Below are 24160 nucleotides of genomic sequence, written 5' to 3'. Positions count from 1 at the left end.
AAGGAAAAAGAAAGGCAAGCTCTCCCCTTAAAGGAGATTTTACAAGTCTTGTATAATACCTCTACTTAAATCTCATTGGCTAGACTTAGAATCCTGGCTGTATCTAGCTACATGGAGGCTGGGAAATGTACATTTTCAGATGGGCGGCAACATACCCAGTTAAAAACAAGAGTTATGTTACTGAGGGGGAAGAGGGGCTATGGATGTTGCATGAACAACTATCTGTCTTCCAGAGTCACTCAGTTGGGAAATGGTGGGGCCAAGATTCACATCTAACCAGTGCCAAAAGGCCACCACACGCTTCTTCCCAAGCCCATATTCCTTTGCCGCACCGCCTGTCTCCCAGGGATGTGGTACTTAGGGAAGCAGAAGGGAACAGGAGCTTTGTGGGGAAGGTATGGGCAGAGGCAGCAGCACTGTAAAGCTCGACTACCTGGGGAGCACCTCTCCTTTTCCATGGCACCTTCCCTTCCTCCTCTCTAGAGAGCCCAGAGCTTCCCTAAAATCCCCAGGTTCTTTGTTATGGCGCTCTGATGGCAGTGACAATGAGATGGGTGCAGCTTTTCCCAGGTCATTGCTCTAAGTTGAGGACTCACTAGATTTCTGTTTCCTCTTGTTCTGCTGTGTTGGATAAATAGTTGTGGGTGGTCACAGAAGCTTCTTGCCAGAAAACATTACAAAACTCTTCCAAAGAATGAGCCTGTGTCTTTGATGGAGGGTTGGGGCCCACTTCTGAGATTCCCACTGATTCCACGGTTCTGTGAACTTTTCCATCTGGTGCCTTGGCCCAACTCTGTGTGTCTCAGCAGGAGAATGGTAACGGGAAGAATGTCCTTATTAGAGAGGCTGAGCCATCACTGGAATTTTACACCAGAACTGTAAATGCTCACAGTGGAAACAAACCCAGTGGGACGCTGAAAAGTGAAAGCTGACACTGGAAATCACCAATGTCAACAGAGTCACTTTGGGGAAATAGAGTGGTGATGCGGAAGTTTAACAAGGAGAAAGAGGCTTTAGGGCCAAAGCAAGTATCCAGAGGCTGTTTACGTGAGGCTCTGAAAGACTGAGCTCTGAATGTACTCGGGGAAGCCCAAATGTCTGCACTTGTCCCATCACTGGAAATTCCAATGGGAAGGGACTGATGAACATGCTCGGGAGGGAGACCATGACCTTGTTATTCCTCCTACCAGAAATCTCCTGGGTGCCCATGAGCAAGCTGGGGACAGCTTGGCACCAGAGACAGGCATATGGAAGAGGCAACCACGGAGAATGCATTTCAAGAGGGGCCACTGTTGCACCTGATTATGTGACTTTATCAGGAGTTACCTTTGTCCTGGGGGTTCCAGGGTTTAACATTATAACCATATCACACAGCTTGCTGTAATAACTCAATACCATACTTACAGAGAATTTTACTGTGAAAGGACGCCAGGAGTTATATGGTCCAAATCTCTCATTTTCAGTCGAGGAAACTGAGGCCCAGGGATGGTGACTGTCTAGCTGAGGTGGCAGATTAATTGGTGACAAGGCCAGGATTTGTACTAGATCTCCTGATTACCAGACCCATACTGTCCTGTTCTGCCACTTGCTAATGGGCCCGCTAAGAAATCACAGAAAGGGCTGATTTGGATGTGCTCTGCTCCTAAGCATGTCACATGTCTAGAGGGAGAGCATGGTAGAGGGGAAGGGGCAGTGAGTGGGGACTTAGCAGTCCTGGCTTCCACTCCTGGATCTGTCCCTGACCTGCTGGGTGACTGTATCAGTTTCCTGGGGTGGCCATAACAAATTTCCATAAACTGGGTGGTCTAAAACAACAGAAATTTATTTGCTCCTAGTTCTGGAGGCCAGGAAGACCAAAACTAAGGTGCTGGCAGGGTTGGTTCCCTCTGTAAGCTCCAAGGGGAATCTGTTACCGTGCCTTTCTTCTAGCTGCTGGTGGCTGCCAGCAATCCTTGGCGTGCCTTGTCTTGTAGACGCATCACTCCGATCTCTGCCTCCGTCTTCACGTGATCTTCCCCAAGTGGCAAAACTCCCTCTGCCTTTTTCTTATAAGGACACTTGTCATTGGATTTAGGGTTTACCCAGGTAGTCCAGGATAATCTCATCTCAAGATTCTTAAATTAATTACATCCACAAAGACCCTTTTTCCAAATAAGGTCACATTCACAGGTTCTAAGTGTTAGGGTCTGGACATATCTTTTTAGGGGCCACTTTTCAACCCACCACAAGGATCCTGGGTATGCCCTTCCGCTTTCTGCTCCTCAGCTTTCCTATGTGTAAACAGTGAAGATGGCAAGAGTCCACTGACTTCCTTCTATACGTGTTTGCTTGTCTTCATGGATACTGATGGACCCCAGAATACAGGCATCGACCCAGCAGCCTGTGCCATGCTGACACGGTCCCCAGCAGTCACATACCCCGCAAAATCAAATTCAAGAACTATTTCATGACTTTCTACAACTTCCTTTAGCCATACATTCTTGAAGATTGGTTGACGAAGTTGGCTTGTGGTCAGACCACAAATACGAATGCCTTATCAACTCTGGGCCCTACACCCTGGGGAGAGAGCACTCAACAAGAGGAAGTGCAGAGCATGGGTTGAGCATGGGAAGGGGCTTGATGAACACAACCTGTGCAGGGCAAGGACCAGGGGGAGGTGAGTGAGGCCCTCCCTTCAGGGGCAAAATGGAAGAAGGAGCCAAAACCCTCAGTAATCAAGATTAAAAAATCAAAACTAACGCAAAAAAAAAAAAGAATCCACGATGAGCAAAATTTTAAATAAAGACAAGATGTGTTCTTGTAATTATGTGACTCAAATCAGTTCACCCTAATCTTGGTTTGTGGATCTTGTCTTTATTTAAAATTTTGATATTTTGTTCATCATGGATTTTTCCATTGAGGTCTTTGGCACCCCCTTAAATTTTGCCCTTAGTCTTGGCCCTGGAACTGTTAAGTTACAACTGGAGGGATGGGCCCTATAGGGACAAGGGATGGGGACCAGTGGGGAAAATTAGGGAACAAGTAGTGATTCCTGTGCTACTGGAAGGATCTGAGAGTTTGATGAGAGAGGCTGGTCTACATGACCTCTAGGAGAGTCCTCAACCCTCTGAGTCCAAGAGGCAAAGAGTTTCAGATTTCCCCGTGTAACTTCAATTATCTTTTGACCTCAAGATAATATAAGAAATGCTGCCTCTTGTCTCAAAGACTGTGGGACAGGGACTAGGTCGCCTGGAATTTCAGAAGCTGCCCCAAGCTGGGAGTCTGCCTGGCTCTGCTCTGATGGCACTGCTCCATCCTGGGAGGCCCAGGAGTGGGTGGCCCACACTGTGAGATGAAATGAACAGTCCCAGGAATAGCCCCAAGGTGTCCATTCATGGGCACAGTGATATGGGGGTGAGGTCAGCCTCCTCACCAGGCCCAAATTTAAAAATTTAAAATTAAAAAGGAAAGTCAGTGACCTGGGAGATGTTATCAAGTCAAAACATTTACTCTGAAAAAACACTGCAAAAAATGATCTTCCCAAAATGCATTCCTGTGCACATGCTCACATCTGTGCATGGCTCGCCCACCCCGGGCAGCATTCACGCTCCTTGGAACGACATTTGAGGCCCTTGGGGCGTCTCATGGCCCTTACCCCCACTTAGCTTCACAGATCTCATGTGTAATCATTTACATCTTTGGTCTTCCTTAAGTCTCTCATTTTAATTATTATACTGTCTGCCTGTACAGAATTTTAGTTTTTGTATTTTCCTCAAACTTTATACTATTTTTAAAGTTTAGGGTATCCCTGGACCCAAGTATCTTCTAATAAACTGTAAACTTCAACAACTTTAAAAATAATACCTACTGAAATAAAAATGAGTTGTTTCTTCTCATTAGTCAGCATCTCCAAAAACTTCATATTGTCATTGATTTTGGTATGAAAATATTTCTTTCAACATTTTCTACCCAAAGTGTTTTTCCAGGATCTCTCAGGTGTCACGTGATCTACAGAGCTGCTTATAAAATGTGTCCTAATGATTTGCCCTTTTTGGACAAATCAATAAATCATTCTTGTAGTGTTGGCTCTGACTGAGATTAAATAATGGATAAAAATAATATATATATTTTTTACTTTACTATGAAGTTGATCCTTTAAATGAAGTTGAACGTTGGCAGAGAATTTAAAAATCTGAGATCAGAGGAGACAGAAAAGAATCATGTGCTCTGCTGTACTGAACTTTGGCTGGTGGTTAGAATTGAGAGATGGATGTTGCCATCTTCACTGGGACTGTCACCACCTGATTCTTGATAATGCTTTCACTGATAGAGAATAGTGTACTTTGGAAATACTTTTACATGCACCATACTACCTGTTCTTTCACAGCCCTATGAGATAAGCAGGCCAGGGGTTAGTCATCCCTAGTGGGAACATCCCTAGTGGAGGCCTGAGGACCTAAGCACCCTGCCAAGGTCCTCCTCCTAGTTATGACGGCACAAGATGTCAGGTGCCATGCCAGTCACATTGCACAATCTGCCATTCAGCCCACCTTTTGACCCCGGAGGAAGATATTTTCACCACCACTCTACAGATGAAGAAACAGCGGCTCAGAGAACTCAAGCTCAAGGTCACACAGCTGGTAAGTGGCAAAACTGGGGTTTGGACCAATCTTTCTGGTCTTTAGTACATGTTTCCCCAAGTCTACTTGTGGGGTCGTTCGTCTCCTCCAGGCTGACAGGAGCATCAGTGAGACTGAGAAATGACATTCCAGGTCAGAGGGGCACAGGATGAAATGGTGGCCTCGTCTGAAAGTCAGTGCCTGCAGTTGGTCCCATACTAGTCACGACTCCACCCCTTACGCATACACTATGTTACGTGCTTACAAAGCACCCTTACCTCATTTGATTCCCACAATTCCCTAGAAGGCCATGCAGTAGCGAGCTGGATATCCTCATTTAACAGATAAGCGAGGCTCAGAGAGGTCACATGCTTTGCTCAAAATCACACAGCAAAGGCCAGAACAAGATCTAGGTGCTTTTTGCCAACATCATTGGACAGCATGATTAAAGGAGATGGGCTTGGGGGCTGAAATGAGCTGGCCAAGGCACCAACCTTTCCTGAGATGGTCTTGATCTGCTTGGAGCTCAGAGGCTCGAAGTCCACGCCGATGTAGCCCTCCATGGCAGCAAGCAGATTCTTCCGGAGACAACGGGATGAGTTGGCTTCTGTGTGCACCTGCTCCCACCAGGAAGGCTCATACCAGCCCGGGATGATCCATTGGTATTTGCTACCGTACATATTCTCCTCATATGCCTGCAACAGATGGGTTGACCATGAAGGCACCAAGAGACAAACATTTGTTCAAAGCTTTGTACCCTGTGGGAAAGGTGGAGGGGACTCAGGGTTCCTCGTACTAGAGGATTTGTTAATTTTTCTATTACTTGCTTGGTCTCCTCCTCATTATCTCTCAAGGGATATAAGGTAGTTTATAGGAAACATGTATATTAAAATAATAAAACACTGAATAAAATAAAAACATAAGTGCCTGGGAAAATATAGATTATAATATGCTTATTGGAGGTAAAGGGAACAGAACGTAGACAAGTCCACCAAAGGTTCCAACGCTATAGATATAAGCTACATATTTCACCACAAACTTCCTGGCAGCCCAAGAGAAAAGGGCAACAATATTAATTGCATAGCTCTTATTTTCAGTAAGGAGAAAACATACTAGTTCTTCAGGGACACAAAATGTTTTCTAGGCTTTAATCCCTAAACAAAATGCCTCATATGGAGGTCACTGTCAAATTAGCTAGCATGGTATCAACACCACCCCTACAACAAACAGATTTCATAAGGCTATTTTTGTATAGATCTTTACTAAAAGCTGAGATCATAACCTTAAAATATAATCCAGGGCGGAGCAATTTTGCAAGGGGCCAAGAAAATTTAATGTAAGCATACAACTTATATAAGATGTCACTTGGCAAACTGAACATCTCTCTAAATCTTTACCCAAAGCATGGTGTACATAAATCCAGATCCTAAAAAAAAAGTCCCTTATATTTATATACTTTACACGCATCTTTTTTGTCATTCATGTCCACCCTTTGAGATGGTCTAGGCAGAGTTTATTATCCTCATTTTAGAGATGAGGAAACTGGAAACCAGAGAGGGAAAGTCACTTTTCCAAGGTCCACAGTCTGGAACCTAGGTCTGCCTACTCTTACGCTGCAAAGCCACACTGCCTGCCTCCCATTTAAACAAAAAGTTGTCAGACTGTTCTAATATACCCCCATTTGGCTTTAATTCTTACTGTGATGATTTTTTTATCTGGAAAAGCATGCTTTTTGATAGCTTAGATGCACCCAGAAAATCCCAATTTGTAGGTATGTCACATTCCATCAGAGTTGGGTCCAGAATGGAGTAGAGCTCACATTCCTATCAGTAATCAAAACACCCAGAAGTGACTACAGAGAGCAGTGGTGTACGTAAATGCTCTCTGCGCACTGTGATGAACTGTATACATTAAAAAATGTGCACCTTAAACGATCCAGCAATTTGTTCCTAGGGAGCCACCTATGTCAGGAGGACACGTTGGGAAACAATTCACGTCACACTCCTTTATGTTCCCTGGCTTAGAACAGAGACAGCATAGAGGCCAGAAGGGTGTGGAGAAAGAAGCCTGCAACATTGCTCTGGATGCCAGGGACATTTTGGCTGCCCTCCACTTAGGCTCCAGCATGCTAATCGACGGTCTGCCCAGAAAGGGTGGGCCAGAGCCCTTTATATTTGTGTATATTAGAGAATAGTTACTGTTGAGTCTAAGAGTTAGAGGTGTGTTCCCTTCATTCCTACATCTGAGGAGGCAACTCTTCTAAGACTCTCTCAACACCTGAAAAAGCCCAGCCTGCAGTGTGGAGCATCTCACTGGGGTAAGTGTGAATTAGAATATTTGTTCCTTAGCTTAAGCTCAGATTCCATCTCTATGGCCTCTGTCCATTGATTCAGTGAAGCCACCAGAGATTAAACTGAAATTGTTTCATAAGAGAGCCCTTCAACTATCTCAAGGTAATGATCACATCACCTCTTCTCTAGACTCCTCTAATGATATGGGACTTTCACCTCCCTCATTCTAGACACTGTATTTCTCATAATGCAGCCTCAGATCATAGTCATTTTTTCCAGCAACTACATTGTAATGCTGCCCCAATCAAAACTGTTGTAGAAAAAACACAGAGAGCCCTAATATTACAATTATATAACAAAACCCCAGTTCAACAAAACTGGCTGGGGGCTAGACCTTTGAACAAAAGCGTCATCCCAATGACCCCAGGTCATTTAATCAATGGCAGAACCTGTGAGACTTCACAACTCTCATCTTTCCCTGGCAGGGAGGAACTCACATATATTGAGCCCCTATTATGTGCTAGGCCATTTATATACATTATCTTATTTTATTCTCACAACAACCCTATGAGTTATGTGCTATTATCTCTATCTTATAGATGAAGACATTGAGGCTCAGAGATTGAGGAATTTGCTCAAACACATTCAGCTAAGTCAAGAGGACAAGATTCAAAGCCTGTTTTTTTAAGTTTCTCTCTTTTCTTAGCAAAACAAACAAAGTAAAACTTTCTGGAAGCTTTCTCAGTCTTAAAAGGTTGAGGCAAGGTAGCGCCACTTATTACGAATGTATGGTAAGTAAGCGTCAACAGATACTTAGTGAGGACATGAGGAGGTCTTCTGATCAGATGCAAAAGCAGATTTGCATTATTCTCTGAGACCAAAGACTGTGTGATAATTTAGAGGCAGCATGGAGCAGGAAGTCAGGAGCCTCCCAGTGATCTGCTGTGATAGCTGTCTGACCTGCCATTGTTCTGTTAGGTGTTCCTTGTGAGTGAATTTTCCAGAAAACAGAAGTTCAGTCCATTTGAATGACAACACATTTTGTTTACAATATTAGTCAATTTTGATGAAGATAAAATTTTTTCTACTGATTTTTTTGAAAAAAAAAGAAAAAAGACTATAGTCAAGTGGCACTAGATTCTCTGCCACATACCAGCTGGGTAACTCTGGCACACAACTCCTTGGACCTTGCTTTTCTCATCTATAGCCTGTGGAAAGCAAAGCCCATCTCACTGGGTTGGTGTAGGAATTAAATGAGGTAATATATGAACAAAAAAACAACCTAATCAAAAAATGGGCAGAAGATCTAAATAGACATTTCTGCAAAGAAGACATACAGCTGGCCAATAGACACATGAAAAGATGCTCAACATCGCTAATTATTAGAGAAATGAAAATCAAAATTACAGTGAGATATCACCTCACACTGGTTAGAATGGCCATCATTAAAAAGTCTAGAAATAGGGCTTCCCTGGTGGCGCAGTGGTTGTGAGTCCACCTGCCGATGCAGGGGACGCGGGTTCATGCCCCGGTCCGGGAAGATCCCACGTGCCACGGAGCAGCTGGGCCCGTGAGCCATGGCCGGTGAGCCTGCGCGTCCAGAGCCTGTGCTCCACAATGGGAGAGGCCACAACAGTGAGAGGCCCACGTACCGCAAAAAAAAAAAAAAAAAAAAAAAAAAAAGTCTAGAAATAATAAATGCTGGAGAGGGTGTGGAGAAAATGGAACCCTCCTACACTGTTGGTGGGAATGTAAATTGGTGCAGCCACTATGGAAAACAGTATGGAGGTTCCTTAAGAAACTAAAAATAGAGTTGCCATATGATCCTGCAATCCCACTCCTGGGCATATATCTGGAGAAAAATCTAATTCGAAAAGATACATGCATCCCTATGTTCACAGCAGCACTATTTACAATAGCCAAGACATGGAAGCAACCTAAATGTCCATCGACAGATGAATGGATAAAGAAGAAGTGATACATATATACAGTGGAATACTGCTCAGCCATAAAAAAGAATGAAATAATGCCATTTGCAGCAACATGGATGGACCTAGAGATTATCATACTAAGTGAAATAAGTCAGACAAAGACAAATACTATGATATCATTTATATGTCGAATCTGAAACATGACACAAATGAACTTATTTACAAAACAGAAACAGACTCACAGACATAGAAAATAAACTTATGGTGTCCAAAGGGGAAAGGGGGGGAGGGATAAATTAGGAGTTTGGGATTAGAAGATATCAATTACTATATATAAAATAGATAAACAACAAGATCCTACTGTATGGCACAGGGAACTATATTCAATATCCTGTAATAAACCACAATGGAAAAGAATATGAAAAAGAATATATATCTGAATCACTTTTCTGTACACCAGAAAGTAACACAAGTTTGTAAATCAACTATACTTCAATAAAAAAGAAATAATAAATGAGGTAATATGTGTACCATGCCTGGCCAACACTACGTGCGGGAACATTGTGGCTGCTCCTTCTCATGCCACTCTCTTTTCCAGAACTCATGGTTTTATTCTGAAAATTAACCACTCCTATGGGCCATGCACAGTGATACTTTCGGGCATGGCCCAAACACCAAATGGCCCCAGACTATTGTTCTTGGAGTTTCTGATCTACTTTTTTTTTGGTACGTGGGCCTCTCACTATTGTGGCCTCTCCTGTTGCAGAGCACAGGCTCCGGACGCACAGGCTCAGTGGCCATGGCTCACGGGCCCAGCCGCTCCGCGGCATGTGGGATCTTCCCGGACGGGGGCATGAACCCGTGTCCCCTGCATCGGCAGGCGGACTCTCAACCACTGCGCCACCAGGGAAGCCCTCTGATCTACTTTTGATGGCTTTGTCTCCTTTCTAGTTGTCAGGTCTAGGCTGTCACTTTCACTGTCATGAAATCCCTCTCCTTACTCTGAATTTGCTGCTTTTAAACTGCTATGGAAAGCAGGGAGTGTTAAACATACGTGCCGAAAAAAGTACACAGCACAGGCTTTGAGTGAGGGTCTAAAAGGCTCTCCTACAAGGGAGGTAGACTGGGCTTAAATATAGCACACAGTGTCTAAAGCAACTGCAGAGAGGCCTCTGGGCCTCCATTCTGGTATTCTCACGTTCAGAAGGGCTGAGATTGTTGGACATGTGAGCCTTAAGAAGCTGCTTGTATCTTTGTCTGTCTCCTTTGCCAAATAGGGAGTTCCTGGAGGGTGGTGTCTGCTCTTTCCAGGATCCCCAGTGCTTAGCACAGTGCCTGGTGTAAGAGGGCACCCAATAAATGGTTGTAGAGTGACTGACTGAACACATTTTCAGTTTACTTGGTCACCTTGGTTTTCATTGTTTTTGTCTCTAGTAGGAATGTGGTCTCAGGACCTGTGGCCACCAAATGGGCCCTACCAGGTGATGATGGGCAGTCTTGAGCTCATGTTCTTCAGTCCCATGAACGACTTTGTTCTCATTAGCTGCAGACAGGTAGTCATGATGTAATTTAAAAATCCAATTTCCTCTTTTTATTGTTTCCTTTTGCCTCCTCACTTCCTCAGGCAAGAAGGATATTTCCCTTTTATAGGCATTTCATAACCATAATAGTAATAAATCCTCACATCAGTAAAGCAGTTAACAGTTGGGATCACAGTCACCCTTCGGTGGCCTTGTTTAAGCCTCTCGACAATCGTATGAGGCCAATAAGACAGGGGTTGTCGCTTCCATTTTAGAGGTGAGGCAGCCGGGGGCTGGAGTTGTAAAGTGGCCTGCTTGAGGTCACACAGCTGGCAGAACTAAAACCAGAACCCAGGTCAGAGTGCTTGAGAATTTAGAATAGACCACCAAGGAGGGAGGAGAAGACAAAAGCGACAGGCCACGCTCGTCCTTTGCTGGAACTGAAATGAACATTTTGCCACAGGGCTATAAATAGTCCTTGCATTTGCTAGAGACTACTCTCCCCTTGGGTGGCAGGTCCAATCTCAAGAACATGCAGGGGCTTCCCTGGTGGCGCAGTGGCTGAGAGTCTGCCTGCCGATGCAGGGGACAGGGGTTCGTGCCCCCGTCCGGGAAGATCCCACATGCCGCGGAGCGGCTGGGCCCGTGAGCCATGGCCGCTGAGCCTGCGCGTCCAGAGCCTGTGCTCCGCAACGGGAGAGGCCACAACAGTGAGAGGCCCACGTACTGCGAAAAAACCAAAACCAAAACCAAAACCAAAAAGAACATGCAGCAACACGCTGCAAAGTTTGCACTGCAGCATTTGGATGGCAAAGATGCGGTTGTCTCCATCCCACTGTGCTCTGACCCTGACATGGGTGGAGAGGTTCTCTCCCAGGGTCTCTGCTCCGAGCAGCCCCTCCCTCCATCACACACCAGAGTTTTGATTCAGTGTGAGGACACTGAGAAGACTCTCCTCAGGACCTTCCAGGCCTGCCAGAAGAACTCCTTCCTAACCAGATAAGACTGACAGTCCTGACAGGCAGATCCATCTGATGGTCTGACACACGGAATAAACCCCCAACCAAAAACTTCTGAGAAACCACTCAGTGAATAAAGCAGCCAGCAAAGACTCTAAGAAAAAGTCCATCTGAAGATACCCAAAGTCCAAGAGGAAGAAGAAAGTGGGATGAAGAGTTGGGATGATGTCCCGTGCTGTGTAGAAGGCAAGCAGCCTGGGGCTTTGGGTCAAGAGGAAGACAGCCATGCCGTCTGTTCTGAAATAGAAACCATGCTGCTGGAAATGCCACTCAGAAAATAACCACAGTGCACAGCATGGAGGGAAATCACAGCCACGCCTCAGCTTAGGGTTTGGCTCAAATCAGAACAGGAGGGGACTTCCCTGGTGGTCCAGTGGGTAAGACTCTGTGCTCCCAATGCAGGGGGCCCAGGTTTGACTGCTGGTTGGGGAACTAGATCCCGGATGCATGCCGCACCTAAGAAGTCCACATGCCACAACTAAGAGCCTGCATGCTGCAACTAAAAGAAGATCCCTCCTGCTGCAACTAAAAGATCCTGCGTGCTGCAACTAAGACCCAGTGAAGCCAAGATAAATAAAGAAATAAATACTAAAAACAAATGAAAAAAATAGGAGGTCTGTCTGCATTTTGTGCAAACAGGAGATGGCCAGTGCTCAGTGTGGCAACTTCACAGATCATTTTTATTAATTTACTTTTCCTCAATTGATCGACAATCATCCACCATGTGCCAGCTATTTGCAAGGTCTTGGGGATATGTAGGGGGCTTCCCTGGTGGCGCAGTGGTTGAGAATCTGCCTGCTAATGCAGGGGACACAGGTTCGAGCCCTGGTCTGGGAGGATCCCACATGCCGCGGAGCAACTAGGCCTGTGAGCCACAACTACTGAGCCTGCGCGTCTGGAGCCTGTGCTCTGCAACAAGAGAGGTCGCAATAGTGAGAGGCCCGCACACCACGATGAAGAGTGGCCCCGGCTTGCCACAACTAGAGAAAGCCCTCGCACAGAAACGAAGACCCAACACAGCCAAAAATCAATAAATAAACAAATTTGGGTTTTTTAAAAAAAAAAAAAAAAAACCAAAAAACCCAGCTTCTTCTCTAAAAAGTTATGTCTTCTAATTGGAGCATTATTTTCCTTTTCTAAATGGGCCATTTCTGGACCTTAGATGGTAACATGCAAAGTATTATGACTTTTGAAATAAAATGTATTAAATCAATTTGCTCCATTTTTTTTCAATTTTTCTCATGTTCCTCCTTAGATTTTCATATGGAAATACTCCTTAATTACCCTTAACTGAGACACAGGATGCTTAACACAATCTAGGAAAGTCCATCAGTTAGTAAATTCGTCAGCCCAATGGTGGTCCATTCCATCCTCAGAGACCTTACATAAACAAATAAAAAAAGGTTGCTGACATTTGCTGAGGGCTCACTGTACGTCAGCCACTATGCAAGGTGTTTTTGCTCATTTAAGCTCCACAACAATCCTATGAGACAGGTGTTATTATTATCCTCACTTTACAGATGAGAAAACTGAGGTTCAGAAAGTGTCAACAAGCCCAAATTCAGTTACTAAGCTGCAGACCACTAGTTCAAGCCCAAGCAGACTGACTCCTGAGCACTAAGCTTCAAGCAGCGTCCCCTGAAATGTCAGCCTATAGCTTCTCCTTCCTCCCTGCTATTTTGAAAGGTGATCAGGTGGTTCCCACTTTGCTCCTGGGCCTTCATGAGGAAATATCCCTGGGTGACTATGGTTTCCGGTCGCTGCTCTCTCCTTACTCCTGGGCTCTTTTCAGTTTCTGCATCTCTCCTGAAATGGGGCACCAGGAGCTGAGCAGGATACCCCAGGTGGGGTCTCTCCAGCAGAGAGCAGAGGGACGACCCGCCCTAGTTGTGGACGTGCAGCCTGAGGTCACCTCGGCTCCCTGGAAGCTGTGCTCACACTGGTTACTCACGGTAACCTTGAGGTCAACTGAGACTCCAAAGTCTCTTTTGTTCTAAACGCACAGTACTCCTCAGCTATACCTCTATCATCTTGGACATAGGCAGCCCAATTTGTTCTAATATAACCTTATATTGGGACTATTAGATTTAGTCTTCCTGGATTCAATTAAACATTCCAGCTTGTTAAGGTTCTTTACACCCTGGCTATCTTCCAACATATTTCACAACTTCTAAAATTCCTATACGCCTATTTTTACAATCTCATCCAAGTTACTGAAAAAAGGTCAAAGAAAACAGAGGCCTGTGGCCCATCACTAGAGACCGCACCTAGAATAACCTCAGTCTAAGAGGAGGAGCTTATTGGGTAGACAATTCATGTAACTAGGCTCTCATTCTGTTGATTTCTCTCCTGACCCTGAGGTGGAGGAGGGTGAGCCAGGGCATCAGAATGGAAAGACATAGTCCCTGTGTTAGAACTCTTACATATGCTCAGGTTAGAATATCATGTGGAGAGGGCTTCCCTGGTGGTGCAGTGGTTGAGAGTCCACCTGCTGATGCAGCGGACACGGGTTCGTGCCCCGGTCCGGGAAGATCCCACATGCCGCGGAGTGGCTAGGCCTGTGAGCCATGGCCACTGAGCCTGCGCGTCCGGAGCCTGTGCTCTGCAATGGGAGAGGCCACAACAGTGAGAGGCCCACGTACCACAAAAAAAAAAAAAAAAAAGAATATCATGTGGAGAAAAGAGGATTTGACTGGGAATCAGGTGAATGGGGATGGAGCCCGGTTCTGCCATAAAACAACCCTTGGACAAGCTTCTCCACCTCTCTAGGCTTCTAGCTCCTTATCTGTAACAAGGGTACAATAGTAGGGTACAATAAAGCAAGGGTAACAATAGTAGCTTCACATGGTTATTGGAAAGATTAAGTGAGATAAGGTTTAAGAATATACTTTGTCACCTATCACACACCAGACAATTAAAAGGATTCAGTGGTAGATACTGAACAGTTGACGGTCTGTGCTAAACCTGAGTCTCTGAGCCCTGCTTACAGGGCAGGAAGGGGTCTGAGGCCTCCCGGTCTCGCCCTGGAATCTGGTGTCTCCCTCTGTGTGGTGCACACAGCACTGCTCCATTAAGCAAGGCTGGGTGGAGGAGACTTAAAACTAGCTGGCAGCGCTGAAGCAATGGTAAGACAGTGGGTTTGGTAAACTGAGGTTCCTGGTTCCTCCTACAACTGCACTGTTCTGAGTCCTGGGGTTTTAGCTCCACGGAAAGATGAAAGAGCAGTGAGAATAACACTTCTGCTTCCAACACCCCAGACTCCGGTCCACTCAAGGACCAGGCAGTGACACTGAGTGCAAGAAAACGCTTCATGAACCTCCCCAAAGACATCCATGACACAACCAAAGTGTTACTTACACAACAGAACACTTTTGCTGCCATATTCTGGTCAAACTGGCCAAGGATGATCCGCACGTCGTTGCCCTGTGGACAGAAGGACACGATGTGAAGGTGAGCGTGTGATCGGCACAGCCCAGAGGGCTCGAGGCAGCGGGCAGGGATCATTCACATGCCCCAGGCTCCCCAGCAAGAGCTCTGCCTGAGGGGGTGGGCAGGGCAAAACCTCACCCCCCAGCCCAGCCGAGCCTGGATCTATGGCTCTCTCTGGGCCCAGCTTTCCCTCAGCTACTGCTGTTGGCCCTGCGTGGTCTCGTGGGTAAACCCTGGGGCTGGAGGCTAAAGGCTCTGAGGAGCCTCATTGTCTCCCCTGCTCTCCTCCAACAAGGGCAGGCAAACGCTCCGGGGCACTGAGACAGCGTCTGCTCTCCGTCCTCACTCTACACATAGGGAAACTGAGGCCAGAGGAGAGAAAGTAACTTCTAAGGTCCCCAGGGGAGTTGGCAGCGGAAACAGGTTCCCAGCCAACACCCCCTCCCCCTCTAGTATTCTAGACTTTTCCACCTTTCTCGAGTCCACAGAGCTTCCCAATTAAGAAGTTTCAGAGTCTCTTTGAGTTCTCAGCTTTGTTCAAATCTCAGCTCCACTTGGGTGGCCTCAAGTGGCTCCTTTTCCCATCTTAGCCTCAATTTCCTCATCTGCAAAATGCAGATAATGGCAGTACTTAGAGGGCTGCTGAGAGGACTAAATGAGATAATCCTCATAGAGTGCTTAACATAGTTCCTGGCACAGAGTAAACACCCAGCTAGAATTAGTGTCTTATAACCTTCTCCCAACCTATTCTTCTCCCTTTATTTCAAAGGAAAATCTATATTCAAAAGCTCTATAAATGGTTACTTATTATCTTAATATCTCAATATGGTTAATAGGTATATATTGTACCATGGGTCCTATCACTCATTTATTCATTCAACAAACATTTACTGAGTGTCTGCTTGAGGCTCCCTCCTGGGTCAGGGTAAGGGGTTCTCGGTTGCTTTCTAGGGGAAGGGACCCTGCCCTGCCCCCATATAGAACAGGCAGAAGGAGGATGTACAGGTAGCCTCCAGGAAACCAGCCAGGCCCCGGCCCACACGCTTGCTCCATCCCAGTCCTGCCCTCCGCACTGACACTCAGCCCTGCAGGTGATGTTACCTTGCTGCCATTTACCCCGTCCTTTCCAGCAAGCCTCAAGGCTCTTTGATGCATAAAGAAGAGAAACATCCCTTTAAAGATCAGTTTTTAGCATCTTTCAAAATTGGAAAGTGCTGACTGGGAGGCCATTTTACTCATCATGTACTTTAGCAAAATAAAAAAGACTTGGATTCTAAAATCACCCTTCATTTGCAAGCAAGAATGGAAAGAAGAAAAAAAATTTTCCTCTGAAAGGACTTTAAAAGATCATTAACAGAGCAGTTGAAGGAAGGCAAGCCTTTGTCATCACCATGGCTGCAATGCTACAGAAAGTTCTAAGCTGCTTCTGTTCTGTGGCCATACTCCCGGGCACACTCCAGGGTCTTTCTGCTTGTTTGTTGAATTTTTTATAGCATTTCTTGCTGCTAACAGTATTCACCTACCCATATCCATCCATCCATCCATCCATCCATCCATCCATCCATCCAGCAAACATTTATGGAGCATCTACTTTGTGCCAAGCCCTGTGTTGCTAAACACGGTATAGTAGAAACAGCTTATTGGATTTTGGAGTCAGAGAGACCTGGGTTCACATCCCAGCTCCGGCACTGACCAGCTACATGACCCTGGGTCTTAATGTCCTGGAGCCTCAATCTCCTCATCTCTGAAATGGGGATAATATTCCCTGCCTGACCCAGTGGTTGTAGGATTCATGGTAATGAAACCCACCCACTGGCTTCCATGGTGCTCTCTCCTGGTTCCCTCCTGCCTCCTGGTCATTCCTGCTCAGACTCTCAATCAGCTCCTCGTCTTTCTGCCCATCCCTAATGCTGGTGTTCCATACAGTTCTGCCCTCATCACTCTCCCTGGGCAATCTCATTCATGACCCCAGCCACAACTCCCCTCTGAGCATTGTGGACTCCCAAGTCTCTCTCCCCAGCCCAGACTTTTCTCCAGTTGCCCCCTGGACACCTCCACTTGGATTCTCTCAACATGCCCCAAGTTGAACTCCTCATCATTCCCAACATGCCTACTTCCTCCTCCTGTATTGTCCATCTCTAGAACAGAGTTGTCAACCTCCTACTCCCTAAGATCATAAACTTGGGAGCCATTCTAGATTCACTCCTCTCCTCATCTTAGCCATAACCATGGCCTGTTGGTTCTGTCTGCTCACTAGCTTCCTGAATCGCCCCCATGTCTCCAGCCCCATTGCCCTGGGTTTAGCCACCATCACTCCCTACGTGGTGAACCACTACAGCCTCCCAGCTGGATCCCTGCCTTTAGTCCTGCTCCATCCACCCAGTCTCCAGAAAGCACACAAGGGGATCATTCCAAGATTGAAATTTGATTATGTAAAATCTTTCCATGGCTCCTGGAGCTTTACAGATCAAACTCTGAGCTCCTTGGAACATTCCAAATTTTTTACCAACTCACTCCTGCTCATTTCTCTAATCACATTTTCTGCTACTCCTCCACAGCAGGGAGAATGAACTACCTGCAGTTCTCTTAAATGGTCTGCCATTCACTCCTTCATTCATTCACTCATTCATTCGTTCACTTTCTCACTCTGTCCCCTTTCTTTCTTTCTACAAGTTCATTCATCCAGAATGCCATTCCCTCCCACCCTACACGCTGTGCCTGGAGAGCTGCTACTCCCCCTTCCTGCCTTAGCTCAGGCATTCCTACTCTGAGAAACCATCTCTGTCCCATTAGGCTTGGTGGTCATTTGCTCCTCTGTGGGCCCAGAGCACTCTGTGCTTCCCTCTATCATGGCCTGAGTCTACTTGTTTGTTTTCCCCATTGGACTGAGGATAACTTGATCCATCTCTGGGTCTCCAGCTCCCAGAACAAGGCATGACACATATATCAATAAATAGGTATTAAATCTGTGATTAAGTGAATGAATGCTGTGTGAAGCACAAGCACAATGCCTGGCCCACATTGGCTATTCAATATCTGCTGGTTATTATCATCAACTGCACTAATATCCTGCTAGCCTAGGGCCTAGGTACTGGTTGGGTTCACCATGTTCATTTCTTGAATGGACCGAGGGACTCGCATCTTCATGGTTGACCACCTGACCACCTGCTAACAGATAAATAAACAGCTCTGCCACTTGTGGACCATTTAGTGTCTCTGTTGCCATGACAACCAAGTTGCATTGGCTACTTGGTTCTATGCTCCCAAACTTTTAGGACTGGATGGGGGCCCAAGGGATCGCTGATCTTGTTAACCCCTTCCCAGAGAGGCAAAAATCTTTCCCAAATCCAGCACAGCACCCCAAAACCAGCAATCTTGCCTTGGTGTCCCCTGACCATTAGAGGGTCCTGGAGAAAGAGCCTATCCGGGGCCAGGTTATGCCTGATGCAGGAAGCTATTCACACCCACTCTGACTCTAGACAGTGAGTAAGAAGGGCAAGATGCTGCAAAGCCTGGGAGAAAAGAGGACGAGCCAGCACTCAGTGCAGGTGGAGCCTGGATCCCAGGGTAGGGAGAGGATAATGGGAAATATGACTGGACTGGGATCCTTAGGGGGCCCATGAGAGCAGCATAAAGAGTTGAAGGTGCTTCTCAAAATGGGATATGTGTACTCCCAGGGCAGAGGAGTTCTCCTGAGAGTATGAAAAGTGCGGATATGCCTGGTTCTTCTTTCTGGAGTAGCAATTTATTGGAAGATTCAGGGGTGAAGGGAAACATTTTGGATCGGGGGAATCTTAAAAGTTTTTAACACACCCACACTCTCACAAAAGTTCCAGAATCACACTTTTCAATGTTGCATAACTTGTATGTTTTCCTTAAAATCCAGAGAGAGGAAAGAGATTTTGTGTTGGCAGTGGACCCTGCTTCTGGCCAAGCCCGCCCACCTCCCTACCAGGGGTATCAGTGCACTCTCCTCTATGGCTGAAAGGGCTTTGGGGCAGTTGAAGGACTGCCAGGGGTAGGGGAGGACAGCCATGACCATCTCTAAGGATGACAGTGCAGAATGGTGCTGTGATGTTAGAGCTGGAACGTGGCAGAGGGCAGGGTCTCAAAAAGCCCTGCCATGGACTCTTGGCTCTGCAGGGGGCCGCCTGGAGTGAAAGTAGATGTCCCGAGATCAGACAAATGACAGCTTCTTTTTAGAGGGCTAGATCTAAGGTAATGGATGGTAGCAGAGACCTATGTTCACACCCTCAACAGGCCACACCCATGGGGGGCAAAAATGGAAGGGAACAGCCATGGGGCAGGAGGCCTGGGGAGGGGTACTCAGTCCAAACCCTGGGTGGATTTCCCTTCCTCTTCCCTGGCCCCTCTCATCTGTTGTCTAGGACCTCTTTGTCTCTGGGGCCCTTAAAGGGAGCTAAAATCTCACATATAAAAAATGACACTTAAGAAGGATGACTCAATTCAAAGCACTACTGTATAAACCCCCACTTTACACGGGATCCTAGCAGAGTCAAAATAAATGACAGCTCCCGATCTCTTTCTAGCCACTGCCCTAGGAGGTACGTGCTATAATTATGTTCACTCTGGATAGTTTCATGAGCAAACTGAGGCCCAAAGACTTAAGCAACTTTCCTAGGCACAGCAGACACTGTTGGTCCTGCTGGATCCCCTCCTCGGGGCTAGTGCACCCAACCCAGCTGCAGCGATGGTGGGCTGCCACCAGCTCCCTCCCTTCTCTGGAGAACTTCCCTCAGCCAAGGGGAGCTTCCTGGCCCTAGAAGGCCATGTTGTGCCCCACATCCCATAGCAGCCAGTGACTGACTCACATGGGTAGAAAACTCCAGCCCCCTTGCTGAAAGGTGGGACCAGCTCTGTGGTGCAGACTGTGCTCCAGAGATGCGATGAGGCCAGGTTAAACCCATCTCCAGCCAAAAGGCATTCTGGCCTAGCTCCCCTCTTGCCTTATCCTGCTTCTCTCCCCTTCTCCTGAGCCCACTCTCAATAAATCTCTTTCACAAGAATCCCAGGCTCTGTTTCTAGGGAGTTCAACCTAAGACACCAGGTCACAGGGATAAGAAGTGGTGACTCTGGCCTCGACCCAATGTGGGTCTGGCCCCAGAGCCCAAGCATTTGACCACTCACTCCTATATATTACCTCCCACACTGAGAAGGCCAACCCCACCAGGCCTGGGCTGCTGGGGCTCAGTACCGAGTCTGCAGCAATGACTCATGGAGAAAAGTCCTATGGATTTTGAGGTCAAAGGACCTGAGCAGCAAGTGTAACCCTGAGACACTAAGACAGCTGATGTGCATTTAGAAGAGCAGGAAAGAAGGCAACCCATCTTGCTTCCCTGTGACAGCAGTGTGGGGTCCTGCTAGAAGATCAAGGTTGACCCTGACACTGACCTCCTGCCATCTCTGCATCTGTCTCAGCCTACGTTTAATAGCTTCCTGGTTTCCTACAGACGCACACTACCCCACTACCCCACTGGGCTGCTGAAAAATCAAATGAAACCATGTTCAACGTTGTAGAAAGGGGTAAGGTGCAATGAGCCCAAAGGTGGCTGAGCTATTAGAGGCCGGCCATGATGCAGGCTGGGAGGTGCCCCTGACCTGGAGCAGTGGGCACTGGTGAAGTGGTGAGAAGCCCAGGCCTGCTCCGACTCCCCCACTTTGGTCGTGAGACCTGGGGTAAGCCTGAGAGGGTTAGCAAAGATGTTTTCCAAAGTCCCTCTTGGCTCTGACAGACTGATTCCACACCCAGAATGAGTATTCTCTTTTATTTAGCTAAAATTAGTCTTTCTTAGACTTTTTTTTTTTCTTCTCCAGAAGTGTCCCTAAAAGCAGAGAAGCAGGAGACATATACTCTTAAGGACGGGAGTGAAAAACAGTACAGCCCATAGCAGCCCACTGGCAAAGCATGGCATTTCTTTAAAGTTTATTATTTTATCTTGAAAATTCATGTATATTTAGCCTTCCAATAACATATCTATGTTTATCTTAAGATAAAAATAATGCTTTTTCTTCCCATGTCTCTGAGCAAAACTGGCCTGCTGGGAAGATGCACTACATTTATCCTGTAGCTTTGCATCCCCTTGGGGTGCTGGTATGAACCTCAGGTTCAGGCAGTCAGGCTGGATTCCTGGCCCGTGGGGGGGCAGGTAATTCCCACTAGGACTTTCCCATGAAGCAAAGTGGGGAACAGTTCCCCTCAAGACCTATCTTTGTGGTCTTCCTGTAATAGAATAATGGCTCCCCAAAGATGTCCATGTTCTAATCCCTGGAACCTGTGAATATGCTGTGTGACATAGCAAGGGGGAATTAACATTGCAGATGGAATTAAGGTTGCTAATCAGCTGACTTATAAAATAGGGAGATTTTCCTGGAGTCTGAATCCTGAATGATGGCTTGGGGGCTGCTCCACAGAAGACCAATAAAGCAACTGAAATTGACAGGGACAGAGTAAAGGGACAAAGCAAATGATTAAATAGTTAATCCCACTAAGGGATCATGAGTAAAAGAAAAAAGTATGGGGGACCCCTGTAAGTGAATAATCACTCAAGGAAGCAGGCTTGCCTAGCAACAAAACCATGCAATAGAAGCATGAGACATGCCCCAAAACAATAAAACAATGGTGGAATGAGACCTACATCCTGCCCAGGGAGGTCAGTAATTTAATGACTCCTAGGACATGCTCCTCTGTGCACACTAAAAACAAAAATATAGGCAATGTTGGACCAGAGTCTGGCTTGGCACAGCCATGTGGCTAACAGGGTCTGGGTGCTCCAGACGGGTGTCAGGCCTGTGCCTCTGAGGTGGGAGAGCCGAGTTCAGGACACTGGACCACCAGAGACCTCCCGGCTCCACATAATATCAAATGGCAAAAGCTCTCCCAGAGATCTCCATCTCAATGCCAAGACCCAGCTCCACTCAACGACCAGCAAGCTACAGTGCTGGACACCCCATGTCAAACAACTAGCAAGACAGGAACACAACACCCCCCAGTAGCAGAGAGGCTGCCTAAAATCATAATAAGGTCACAGACACCCCAAAACGCACCACCAGACGTGGTCCTGCCCACCAGAAAGACAAGATCCAGCCTCATCCACTAGAACACAGGCACCAGTCCCCTATACTAGAAAGCCTACACAACCCACTGAACCAACCTTAGCCACTGGGGGCAGACACCAAAAACAAAGGGAACTACGAACCTGCAGCCAGCGAAAAGGAGACCCCAAACACAGTAAGTTAAGCAAAATGAGAAGACAGAGAAACACACAGCAGATGAAGGAGGAAGACAAAAATCCACAAGACCAAACAAATGAAGAGGAAATAGGCAGTCTACCTGAAAAAGAATTCAGAGTAATGATAGTAAAGATGATCCAAAATTGTGGAAATAGCATGGAGAAAATACAAGAAATGTTTAACAAGGACCTAGAAGAACTAAAGAGCAAACAAACAATGATAACAACACAATAAATGAAATTAAAAATTCTCTAGAAGGAATCAATAGCAGAATAACTGAGGCAGAAGAACGGATAAGTGACCTGGAAGATAAAATAGTGGAAATAACTACCATAGAGCTGAATAAAGAAAAAAGAATGAAAAGAATTGAGGACAGTTTCAGAGACGTCTGGGACAACATTAAACGCACCAACATTAGAATTATAGGGGTCCCAGAAGGAGAAGAGAAAAAGAAAGGGACTGAGAAAATATCTGAAGACATTATACTTGAAAACTTCCCTAATATGGGAAAGGAAATAGTCAAGTCCAGGAAGCACAGAGAGTCCCTACAGGATAAAACAAGGAGAAAACACCAAGACACATATTAATCAAACTATCAAAAATTAAATACAAAGAAAAAATATTAAAAGCAGCAAGGGAAAAACAACAAATAACATACAAGGGAATCCCCATAAGGTGAACAGCTGACTTTCAGCAGAAACTTTGCAAGCCAGAAGGGAGTGGCAGGTCATATTTAAACTGATGAAGGGGAAAAATCTACAACCAAGATTACTCTACCCAGCAAGGATCTCATTCAGATTCAACGGAGAAATTAAAACCTTTACAGACAAGCAAAAGCTAAGAGAATTCAGCACCACCAAACCAGCTTTACAAATGCTAAAGGAACTTCTCTAGGCAGGAAACACAGGAGAAGGAAAAGACCTACAATAACAAACCCCTAAACAATTAAGAAAATGGTAACAGGAACATACATTATCAATAACTACCTTAAATGTAAATGGATTAAATGCTCCAACCAAAAGACATAGACTGGCGGAATGGATACAAAAACATGACCTGTATTTATGCTGCCTACAAGAGACCCACTTCAGACCTAGGGACACATACAGACTAAAAGTGAGGAGATGGAAAATGATATTCTATGGAAATGAAATCAAAACAATGCTGGAGTAGCAATTCTCATATCAGACAAAATAGACTTTAAAATAAAGACGATTACAAGAGACAAAGAAGGACACTACATAATGATCAAGGGATCAATCCAAGAAGAAGATAACAATTGTAAATATTTAGGCACCCAACATAGGAGCACCTAATACATAAGGCAAATGGTAACAGCCATAAAAGAGGAAATCGACAGCAACACAATCACAGTAGGGGACTTTCACAATCCACTTTCACCAATGGACAGATCATCCAAAATGAAAATAAATAAGGAAACACAAGCTTTAAATGATACATTAAATAAGATGGACTTAATTGATATTTATAGGACATTCCATCCAAAACCAACAGAATACACCCTCTTCTCAAGTGCTCACAGAACATTCTCCAGGATAGATCATATCTTGGGACACAAATCAAGCCTTGGTAAATTTAAGAAAATTGAAATTGTAACACATATCTTTTGCAACCACAACCCTATGAGGCTAGATATCAATTACAGAAAAAAATCTGTAAAAAGTACAAACACATGGAGGCTAAACAACACACTACTAAATAACCAAGAGACCACTGAAGAAATCAAAGAGGAAATCAAAAAATACCTAGAAACAAATGACAATGAAAACACAATGACCCAAAACCTATGGGATGCAGCAAAAGCAGTTCTAACAGGGAAGTTTATAGCAATACAATCCTACCTCAAGAAACAAGAAACATCTCAAATAAACAACCTAAACTTACACCTAAAACAATTAGAGAAAGAAGAACAAAAAAACCCCAAACTTAGCAGAAGGAAAGAAAGCATAAAGATCAGATCAGAAATAAATGAAAAAGAAATGAAGGAAACAATAGCTAAGATCAGTAAAACTAAAAGCCGGTTCTTTGATAAGAAAAAAACAATTGATAAACCACTAGGCAGACTCATCAAGAAAAAAAGGGAGAAGACTCAAATCTATA

The 24160-nt window shown here is 45.5% G+C and overlaps 1 protein-coding gene across 2 annotated transcripts in view; it reads right to left on the bottom strand.

The window, feature by feature from the left end:
• GABBR2 (gamma-aminobutyric acid type B receptor subunit 2) overlaps positions 1-24160 on the bottom strand; it is a 359081-nt gene that overhangs the window by 156080 nt on the left and 178841 nt on the right. For both annotated transcript variants that reach the window (XM_060300705.1, XM_030829817.2), the window contains exons 5-6: positions 14717-14782; positions 5093-5293 (exon numbers count right to left, since the gene is read on the bottom strand). In XM_060300705.1, coding sequence (XP_060156688.1) covers positions 5093-5293; positions 14717-14782 — 267 coding nt within the window. The remainder of the gene's footprint in view (positions 1-5092; positions 5294-14716; positions 14783-24160) is intronic.

Source organism: Globicephala melas, chromosome 6 (genome assembly GCF_963455315.2).
Source record: "Globicephala melas chromosome 6, mGloMel1.2, whole genome shotgun sequence".
In the NCBI taxonomy this organism is placed as follows: domain Eukaryota; kingdom Metazoa; phylum Chordata; class Mammalia; order Artiodactyla; family Delphinidae; genus Globicephala; species Globicephala melas.
Note: the sequence above shows the minus strand (reverse complement) of the source record. Positions and strands in the feature narration are given on the sequence as shown.